The sequence below is a fragment of the Peromyscus californicus genome, unplaced genomic scaffold (assembly GCF_007827085.1).
Source record: "Peromyscus californicus insignis strain IS unplaced genomic scaffold, ASM782708v3 Scaffold_6__1_contigs__length_162567912, whole genome shotgun sequence".
NCBI classification, from domain to species: domain Eukaryota; kingdom Metazoa; phylum Chordata; class Mammalia; order Rodentia; family Cricetidae; genus Peromyscus; species Peromyscus californicus.
This window is the reverse complement of record NW_026294584.1, coordinates 145,030,548-145,041,858: the sequence shown is the minus strand read 5'-3', so window position 1 is coordinate 145,041,858 and position 11,311 is coordinate 145,030,548. Positions and strand designations below refer to the sequence as shown.

Genomic DNA, 11,311 nt, shown 5'->3' with positions numbered 1-11,311 from the left:
TTTATCACTTCATAGCAGAGAGACTACCCATCTATAGTCTCAATGACAAGAAGAGTATGGACAAAAGGATGTATAGAAGAAAATGCCCCCACAATCACATTTCAGAGGATCAGAGTCACAGTTCTATAAAACTAGAGCTTAAACAATGAGAGAACCTTCATTTCTAATATCTGAACTTTGTCTGATCACTTCAACATTACTGTGGGATGGTCTGTATGTCAAATGTGTTACTGATTGGTCAATGAATAAATCACTGATTGGCCCGTGGCCAGGCAGGAAGTATAGGCGGGACAAGGAGGAGAATAGAGCTGGGAAGTGGAAGGCTGAGGGGGGACACTGCCAGCCGCCATCAGGACAAGGAAGATGTAAAGTACCGGTAAGCCATAAGCCACGTGGCAAGGTATAGATTAATAAAAATGGATTAATTTAAGCTGTAAGAACAGTTAACAAGAAGCCTGCCATGGCCATACAGTTTGAAACCAATATAAATGTCTGTGTTTACTTGATCGGGTTTGAGCGGCTTGGGACTGGTGGGTGAGAGAGATTTGTCCTGACTGTGGGCCAGGCAGGAAAACTCTAACAACAAATGGCGCCCAACGTGGGGCAAGAGTTTCCACCTAAAACCTAAAAAAAAAGATTCTAAAACGGAGCTAAAAACAGCTTCCTAATTGTCTCTCTCAAATGAGCGGCAGCTGCCGGTTTAAGCTACTGGCGGGTTGCTGGCATGCGCGCTCGACCTGCCACAGTATGGCGGGAATGAGGCCTCTACAAATGGCACTTTAAACTGCATGATGGATTTAGACTTTGCTAGCACAAAACAAAAAAAGAGATTTCTGGGCTACACACTACTTTGATAAAAACACAGACCCACTATTTCTGAGAGTTGATGGCTCCCAGAGCTGGCGGAAAATGTATCACCGCCATTTTGGAAAGCTAAAATGGGCGGAGCCAGCAGCCAGCAGCGCCAGTGCCATTTCAGGCTTAGAAGGCTGCAGTTCAAAACAATAGGCTCAAGCTAATATAAAAAAATAAGCCATGTAAAGATGGCTACCACACAAAAAATCTGGATTATGTTCTCTTTGATATTCGTAACTAAAAAAAAACATTTGATTACAAAAGCTGTTGAGTTATGCCAAAATGTATATTTTAAAGGTACCTTGACTTCAAAATTTGGATATAAGGATATGTTGCTTAAGTACTGTGGGATGGTCTGTATGTCAAATGTGTTACTGATTGGTCAATGAATAAATCACTGATTGGCCCGTGGCCAGGCAGGAAGTATAGGCGGGACAAGGAGGAGAATAGAGCTGGGAAGTGGAAGGCTGAGGGGGGACACTGCCAGCCGCCATCAGGACAAGGAAGATGTAAAGTACCGGTAAGCCATAAGCCACGTGGCAAGGTATAGATTAATAAAAATGGATTAATTTAAGCTGTAAGAACAGTTAACAAGAAGCCTGCCATGGCCATACAGTTTGAAACCAATATAAATGTCTGTGTTTACTTGATCGGGTTTGAGCGGCTTGGGACTGGTGGGTGAGAGAGATTTGTCCTGACTGTGGGCCAGGCAGGAAAACTCTAACAACAAATGGCGCCCAACGTGGGGCAAGAGTTTCCACCTAAAACCTAAAAAAAAAGATTCTAAAACGGAGCTAAAAACAGCTTCCTAATTGTCTCTCTCAAATGAGCGGCAGCTGCCGGTTTAAGCTACTGGCGGGTTGCTGGCATGCGCGCTCGACCTGCCACAGTATGGCGGGAATGAGGCCTCTACAAATGGCACTTTAAACTGCATGATGGATTTAGACTTTGCTAGCACAAAACAAAAAAAGAGATTTCTGGGCTACACACTACTTTGATAAAAACACAGACCCACTATTTCTGAGAGTTGATGGCTCCCAGAGCTGGCGGAAAATGTATCACCGCCATTTTGGAAAGCTAAAATGGGCGGAGCCAGCAGCCAGCAGCGCCAGTGCCATTTCAGGCTTAGAAGGCTGCAGTTCAAAACAATAGGCTCAAGCTAATATAAAAAAATAAGCCATGTAAAGATGGCTACCACACAAAAAATCTGGATTATGTTCTCTTTGATATTCGTAACTAAAAAAAAACATTTGATTACAAAAGCTGTTGAGTTATGCCAAAATGTATATTTTAAAGGTACCTTGACTTCAAAATTTGGATATAAGGATATGTTGCTTAAGTACTGTGGGATGGTCTGTATGTCAAATGTGTTACTGATTGGTCAATGAATAAATCACTGATTGGCCCGTGGCCAGGCAGGAAGTATAGGCGGGACAAGGAGGAGAATAGAGCTGGGAAGTGGAAGGCTGAGGGGGGACACTGCCAGCCGCCATCAGGACAAGGAAGATGTAAAGTACCGGTAAGCCATAAGCCACGTGGCAAGGTATAGATTAATAAAAATGGATTAATTTAAGCTGTAAGAACAGTTAACAAGAAGCCTGCCATGGCCATACAGTTTGAAACCAATATAAATGTCTGTGTTTACTTGATCGGGTTTGAGCGGCTTGGGACTGGTGGGTGAGAGAGATTTGTCCTGACTGTGGGCCAGGCAGGAAAACTCTAACAACATAACATTGTTGTCCAAATTTGATATTGTACCATATGGAACTGAGACATTGATTACCTCCTCCACACTGCATCCTGCTAGGCTAAAATCCCAAAGAAAAGTCAAGGATGCGAGGTATCCTGCCCTGTCAGGAAAGGTCACCTGTAAGGACCTGAAAGGTGCCTTTGTTTTGCCTTTCTTATAAAGACTGTGGCCTTGCTTCCTCCAGCACACACTTGGGAGTAACTCCAGAGCCTCTTCCAAGATGCTGGTGGTCCTGCTCACAGCAGCCTTATTGGCCCTGAGCTCTGTTCAGAGCTCAAATGCAGGTATAAAGTAGGAGAGAGGGTAGTAGAGAGACATGGGATTTGGGCAACACACTGAAGTTCAGGACTGGGAGGAATGGGGGGAAATGACATGCAACTGAGGCAAAGAAATATGGGAACAAATATTAGAACATTTATATCATCATTTTGCTTGTAGATTTTGGGTTTAAATAAAGCAAAATTTAAGAAAATATTCTTGCAACAAAATAACATAAGTGGATTTGTGAAAAGATGTTTTTGTTGGTGGATGATGTATGGCAATAAGTTACAGTTGACAGAGAGAAACTCAGTACTCAAGGTGTTAGAGAAGCAGATAGTGAATGATACTAGGCTTGGTATACAGAGGATAGAGAAAAATGAAAGAAGTAAATACGTATTAGGCATATCTTTGAGAAATAGAAATAGGAAAATATAATAAATTTGAAACTCTGTTTACAAATAACTAGAAATTTCAGGAAATAATTTCTTTTAAAAATCATTTCTGTGTATGTCTGTGCATGCACCACTGTGTGTGAATGTATGTGTATGTATGTGTGTGCATGTACATATGTATGTGTATGTATGTGTGTGTATGTACATATATGTGTGTGTGTGTGTGTGTGTGTGTGTGTGTGTGTGTGTGTGTACAATGTGCATTTGAGAAAGCGAAAGGTAGGCATACACACACACACACACACACACACATACACACACACAAAGAGTGAGAGAGGCAGAGACAGAGTTAGACAGAGACAGGGACAGAGAGACAGAGAGAGAAAGAGAGAGAATTTGAATGCTTATTCACATTCCTGCCTGAGGACAACCTTTTAGCACCAAGCTATCTTTTTATAGCTTGTGGCTCCAGGAACTGAATTCAAGTCAACAGACAAGCACTTTTTTCCTCACTGAGATATCTGGCTGGACCCATTTCTCTATTGTAATGACACACATGCAATGTTCATTGTTCTATACATGGCTTTAAAGCAATGTTTGTTCTTATTTCCATGCATGAAATGCCTAGGGATATACCCTGTAAGAAATGAACGTCATAAAAAAAAACAAAACATAAGAGTGTGAACACATTACCGTGAAATTCCCCTAATGTAAAGGAGACGGACAGTAAGGATGGACACAGCTAAAGAGGAACAAAGTAATGGTTGCTGCTGCCATGGAGACTATCCTGGCAACATTATCAGCAACATTATGCAAGATTAAATTCTGCATAGTGGATGTGAACTGGTAGTTTAAAATCATCTTTATTGAGCATCCAGAAAATGTCATGAGTAAATTTTCATTTATTTTGTGCTTCTTTTCTAGCAATCATCTATGGAAACCCTTCTTCGCAGCTCCTAGGTAAAACCAGATTCTTCCTCTATTGACATTCTATGTATCCTTTATTCTATAACTATTCAGTTCTATAATATCTCGTTAACATTTTGTTATTCTATGAAAGGAATGATTGACAGCTTCCCCTGAGGTATATGGGAAGACTTCCCAACAATGCTTCTAGGAACTGGAGCAGGGTTGTACAATGGAAGAGTAGGAAGCCAGGTTTTTATAACAGGAACATTTCTGTCTATTCCACAGATTGAAGTAATGGCTTGCATATGATGAACACATTGGGGGTCCTAATTTAAAATCTCCGGTAGCACTATAGGTTGTTTGTAGAATTCTTCTTTCACCAGTGACTCCAAGGAGAATTATATGATTGATCAGAAGATACGCAATCACACAGATCCAATGCTCTCCCACTATAAAAATTTATTTTTCTCTGGTCTGTATGCACAGTTAAATAATACATACAAAAACACTGCAAGAAAATTGAATGGAACATCTTCCCATTGCTATCCTACATTTCTTTCTTGTTCTCCACATGGTTATAGGACTCTAAACATCATGAGATATTTAAGAATAGAGCATTGCTCTCACAATTTTGCTACTCTGCCAACTTCTAAATAATAACATTAAAAAATTCTTCCCCTTTCTTCGTGTCTGAGAAATATAAAGAACACAAAGTCATCTTTAATGCACCGATTTTGAGAACAAATATATGTCAGAAGTATGGAGACATAAGGAAGTTCATATGATAAATGTGAAAAATAATCTTAAAGGAGAATCAGGGACATAATATTGTGAGGGTGTTATCAGAGAAAGAGAAGGTATAAACTCATTCTACATTGATCTATACCCAAACAGAGGGAGAACAGCAAAACCAAGGCCATGGTCAACAGCATCAGAGACCCCCTCCTGGAGAATTCCCCCCAGGACCTTCTGCCTCTGAGGAAGATGATGGTGAAAATGCTGATGACAGTGAAGAAGAGGGAAATGCACCAGAGGGACCACCACAAGAAGGAGACAATAACCAGCAACCTCGCCCTCCTAGACCTGGAAACCAGCAAGGCCCACCCCAGCAGGGAGGCCAGCAGCAGAATAAACCTCCTAGACCTGGAAACCAGCAAGGCCCACCCCAGCAGGGAGGACAGCAGCAGAACCAGCAAGGCCAACCCCAGCAGGGAGGACAGCAGCAGAACCAGCAAGGCCCACCCCAGCAGGGAGGACAGCAACAGAATAAACCTCCTAGACCTGGAAACCAGCAAGGCCCACCCCAGCAGGGAGGACAGCAGCAGAATAAACCTCCTAGACCTGGAAACCAGCAAGGCCCACCCCAGCAGGGAGGACAGCAGCAGAACCAGCAAGGCCAACCCCAGCAGGGAGGACAGCAGCAGAACCAGCAAGGCCCACCCCAGCAGGGGGGACAGCAACAGAATAAACCTCCTAGACCTGGAAACCAGGAAGGCCCACCCCAGCAGGGAGGACAGCAGCAGAACCAGCAAGGCCCACCCCAGCAGGGAGGACAGCAGCAGAACCAGCAAGGCCCACCCCAGCAGGGAGGACAGCAGCAGAATAAACCTCCTAGACCTGGAAACCAGCAAGGCCCACCCCAGCAGGGAGGACAGCAGCAAAATCGCCCTCCTAGACCTGGAAATGAACAAGAACCACCCCAGCAGGAAAGTGAGGAACAGCAAAGTTCCCTGTAGACATTTTCTGCATAACCACAAAGTTCCTCATCAGGACAAAGGTAATCTGATAGTTTATCCTTCACACCAGTCCCCAAATGCCATGGATCAGCACAGTTCTCCTAAAGAATTAGATCACATATACATCCAAAATTTAAATGGACTCTATACCCTAGAATTCTTTGATGGATGTGATTTACCTTCACTCTCCATCAAAGTCTTAACTCTACCAGAATTAGAAAGCCAAAAAACTAAGAAGTATCTCAGAATATATTGATACTGCATGTTGTGTCTTTCTTCTTGGTGACCTTATTTATTTATTTGTTTGTTTGTTTGTTTATTTATTTTAGGTGAACTGGAAGACTTACCTTTAGTGTCTTTTCAATGCAACAATGATGTTGTAAGTTTACCTTCAACTCTCTAATAAAATATTTAGCATGTAATTACTGTTTGCTGTTTCTTATTCTGAGTATGAGTGAGTGAAATCTGGTGCTTGTTGCCAAATGTGAAGATAGAACCATTCCCTTTAGTTACTTCCAGAAAGTGGCCCTCTTTCTCCCTTACAAATGGGCAAACTATCACTTGAGAGATCCCCTTTTTTCCATCCATGGAATTCTGCCTACAGCTTTGCTGTATGTCCCAGATGCCTGCAATGTTAGCAGGAGACTTCATGATTGACACGGATTTCAAGATTAAACTGTATAAACAGATTGAACTACATAAAATGCCCTTAATTAGTCACGTGCATGGTTTGACCAGTAGGCTAAGGAACATTTGTCTAGGAGTAACTGAAAAAGATAGTCTTTGGCCAGGTGGTGGTGGCGGCACACAACTTTAATCCCAGCACTCGGGAGGCAGAGGCAGGCTGATCTCTGTGAGTTCGAGGCCAGCCTGGTCTACAAAGTGAGTTCCAGGAAAGGCACAAAATTACACATTGAAACCCTATCTTGGAAAAAAAAATAAAAAAAAAAAGGTAGTCTTTATTTCTCTCAGTTCACAATTGACAAATGAGGAAGTTCCTGTTCCTACAGCTAGTATTCTTTTAGGCATTCAAGTATCAACGAGCTCACATTTTTCCTCTGATTTGGACTGGTGTATAATGCAATGGTGTCATTGGGACATGATGTTCATTGTTTTCATTGCCCTTTTTCATTTTTTATTAGTATTGTATACCTAGACCTTAGGAGCAAATGAAATTTTTAAGTAGTTTAAGTAACTTTTAGAACTTGAAGCATGATCCTAACTAGTCTTATCAATAAAATACAGGAGTCAGACATTGAGCGAAAAGCTGATCTTGCCTTTAAGAGCTGAATTTCCACTTTCACTGTGAATTAGCATTTTGAAAAGCCACAGATTAAATTATTATATGCCTATCTTCTGAATTTGGTATCATTCTAGTTATGGCTGAAGTCAATTTTCTTTATTAAGCAGTGTTCATCTCATACTCTCTCTTTAAAAATCCATTTTACATACCAACCACAATTCCCCTACCACACCTTCTCCTGCTACCCTCAACCTGTCGACTCCCCTTCAGCCCTCCCTCATCCACTCCTTCCAAAAGATAAGGCCTCCCATAGAGAGTCAAAAAGCCTGGTATATTGCATTGAGGCAGGACAAAGACCCTCCCCTCTGCATCAGGATGAGCAAGGCATCCCACCATAAGGAATTGGCTCCAAAAAGCCAGATCATCTGCCAGGGATAGATCATGGTACCCCTGCCAGGGTTCCCTCAAACAGACCAAAAATACTGTCTCCTACATGCAGAAGGCCTAGTTCAGTCTCATGCAGGCTCCCAGCTGTTGATCTAAAGTCCATGGCCTCCCACAAGCTTGGTTCATCTGTCTCCATAGGTCTCCTCATCATGATGGTAACACCTCCTTGCTCACATAATCCCTCCTCCCTCTATTCCACTGAACTCACAGATCATGGCCTGATACTTCTTGGCTGTACATTTCTGCATCTTCCTCCATCAGTTGCTGGATGAAGACTCTGTGATGACAGTTACGATATTCATCAATCTGATTACTGGGGAAGGCCAGTTCAGGCACCCTCTCCACTATTCCTAGTAGTCTTAGCTGGGGTCATCCTTGTTGATTCCTAGGAATTTCCCTAACTCCACAATGGCTCCCTCTATCAAGATATATTTTTGTTGCTATACTACAACTACCCTCCCCCAGCTTGACCATACATTTCCCTCATGATCTCATTCCCCATCTCCTCTCCTCTACCACTTCCCTCCCACCACCTCCAGTTTTCCCACGAAACCTCATCATTTTCACCTTCCTGGAGCAATCAATGTGTGCCTCTTAGGGTCCTATTTGTTACTTAGCTTCTCTGGATCTGTGGGTTGTAGTCTGAGTATACTTTGCTTTACATCTAGTATCCACTTATGAGTGATCACACATCATAGTTGCATTTCTAAGTCTGGTTTAGCTCACTCAGGATGATTATTTCTAAATCCATCCTTTGTCTGCAAATTTCTTGATGTCATTGATTTTTGCACCTGAGTAGTACTCCATTATGTAAATGTACCACATTATCTTTATTCATTCTTCAGCCGATGGACATCTAGGTTGTTTCCAGGTTCTGGCTATTCTGAATAGTACTGCTATGAACTTATTTGAGCAAGTGTCCTTGTAGTATGATTGAGTATCCTTTGGGTATATGCCCAAGAGTGATATATGGTTGGGTCTTGAGGTAGATTGATTCCCGGTGTGCCAAGAAATAGCCATACTAATTTCCAAAGTGGCTGTACGAGTTTGCACTCCCAGCAGCAGTGGAGGAGTGTTCTCTGAACTCCAAGCCTCTCCAACATAAGCTGCCCTCAGTTTTTTGTTTTTCTTTTATTTTTTAATTTTTTTGAAAAAAATTTATAATTAATTTAATTTTACATATTAACCACAGATTCCCCTGTCCTCCGTCCTCCCACCCCTCAGTCTTCTCCCCCAATCCACTCTCCAGGCAGTGAGTGTAAATAGAAGAAGAAATCTGGGGAAAAGAAAAAAGATCTAGTAGCCAGAGAGGGAGGAGGACTCCAGGGTCCAGCCACCCAGCTACACAGCAATCCACAGAGAAAGAGTAAGATTTACAGAAATAAGAGAACAGGAAAACCACAGAGACAAAAGGTAGACAGGATAATTTAAGAAAAACTGGCTAGAAAACTAAGTCAAGCTAAGGCTTGGCATTCATAATTAATAATGAGCCTCCATGTATGATTTATTTGGGAGCTGGGTCGCGGGCTCCCCAAAAGAGTAAAATACCAGATAACAACACGTTGTATATTCCATCTGTTCATTATTTGTCAGCTGGCAAGTTTATTATTCCATTCTGTTGGCTGACCCCTTACTAAACTGATTGTTTCTTTTGCTTTTGTTCTTTCATGAGATACCATTTGCCAATGGCTGCTCTTATATCTCGTGGTAACCGAATTTCATTCAGAAAGTCCTTATTTGTGCCTAGAAGCATATTCCTTAATTTTTCTTTAGTGGTCAAAACATCTAATAATGAAGTCCTTGATTCATTTGAAGCTGACTTTCATGAAGGTTAAGAAGTAAGGATTTGTCCTGTGCTCATTGCATGAGTTGGCTGTTTGAAACCTGGGGCCTATGCAGGATTGTTTGGCTCAGCCTGGGAGGAGGGGACTAGACCTACCTGGACTGAGTCTACCAGGTTGACCTCAGTCTGTGGGGAAGGCTTTGCCCTGGAGGACATGGGAATGGGGGGGTTTGGGGGGAAGTGAGGAGGACGGGAGGGGGGAGAACAAGGGAATCTGTGGCTGATATGTAGAACTGAATTGTATTGCAAAATAAATTTAAAAAATGTACAAAAAAAAAGAAGTAAGGATCAAGCTTAAATTTTCTGTATATTGAAATATATGTTCTCTAATATTCTTTGTTGAAGATACTTTCTTTCTCAGATGTATAATTTTGGCCTATTTGTCAAAGGTCATGCAATTGCAGGTGAATAGATGTTTATCTGGGTACTGTGTTCTACTCCATTGACCTATGAGTGTATCCTTGTACTATCATCATGTTACAATTATTACTAAGTAGGGCTCTTTAGTAAAGCTGGAATCAGGTATGATACCTTCCATGGTATTCATTTTGCTTGGGATTGCTTGTGCTTTCCTTGGTCTCTTTGGCCTCCACATATTTGATTTATTGTTTTTTTCCCTGTGGCTATGAATAAAATTAGTGTGATGACCATTTTCATCATATTATTAATTCTCCCAGTCATGAGCATGAGAGGTCTTTCCTTCTCCTGGTGTCTACTTTATTTCTTCTTTCAATGTCTTAAAGTTTTCATTGTAGATGTTCATTATTTCCTTGGTTAAGTTTATTTCCACTTTTCTATTTGTTTTGGTGTGTGTGTGTGTGTGTGTGTGTGTGTGTGTGTGTGTGTGTGTGTGTGTTTACAGATGTTATCAAAGGGATTGTTTCCTTCAAACCTTTTACAATTTGGTTGTTCTTATTTTTGTTTGTTAATTTTACATCATACCAATTTGCTGAAATTATTTATCAGTTCTAACATGTTTCTTTTATGGTGGAATTTTTAGAGTTTGTTTTGTGAAGAATTGTACCATCTAAAATAAGGATACCAAGAATTCTTCTTTTTCCTATTTGTATCCCTTTATTCTATTATCTCACCACTGTAATTAAGATTTCAAGAACAATACTGAATAGGAATGGAAAGAGGACTGTCTTGTATTGTTCCTGATCTTACAGAGAACTCTGAGATTTTTCCCCTTTTGCATGATGTTGGCTATAAGACTGTCATATATGGCCTATGTTATGTTGAGTTAGCTAACTCTGTCCCTCTACACAATTTTTATCCTAAAAGGATAATGGATATTGTCAAAGGCTTTTTATGTCACTAGTAGCATGATAATGTAATTTTGCATCCTTTATTTATGTGCTGGATAACATAATTGGTTTACATATATTGAATGTCCATACATCTCTCAAATTAAACCAACTTGGTAGTGACACATTGTTGCCAGAAGTTTCTCTGGATGAGTCTCTCCCATCTGCAGTCCCATAGCCGCTTATAAAATAATCACTCAGAGGCTTAATATTAATTACAAACTATATGGCCTATGGCTCAGGCTCATTACTAGCTAGCTGTTATACCTTAACTCAACCCATTCCTATTAATCTATGTTTTGTCATGTGGTTTCATGGCATTACCTGTTCTCTCACAACTTGCTTCTCCTGATGGTGTCTTGCAGCATCTCCCATGACTACATCCTTCTTCATCTCTGTCTTCATTTTGAATATGAAGCCTAACTTTATTCTTCCTCACCATTGGCCAAACAGTTTTATTTATCAACCAATGAAAGCAACACATATTCACAGCATACAGAAAGACATCCCACAGCAACACAAGATCTTTTGAGATATAGGTTTGCATGTAGTTTACTACTATTTTAAT

The 11,311-nt window shown here is 41.1% G+C and overlaps 1 protein-coding gene across 1 annotated transcript; it reads left to right on the top strand.

Moving 5' to 3' along the window:
- Positions 1–2,825: 2,825 nt before the first annotated feature.
- On the top strand, positions 2,826–5,903 carry LOC128099793 (acidic proline-rich protein HP43A-like). The gene is made up of 3 exons (XM_052721609.1): positions 2,826–2,889; positions 4,183–4,218; positions 5,062–5,903. The coding sequence occupies exons 1-3, from the start codon at positions 2,826–2,828 to the stop codon at positions 5,901–5,903; spliced, it is 942 nt and encodes a 313-aa protein (XP_052577569.1).
- The last annotated feature ends 5,408 nt before the right edge of the window (positions 5,904–11,311 follow it).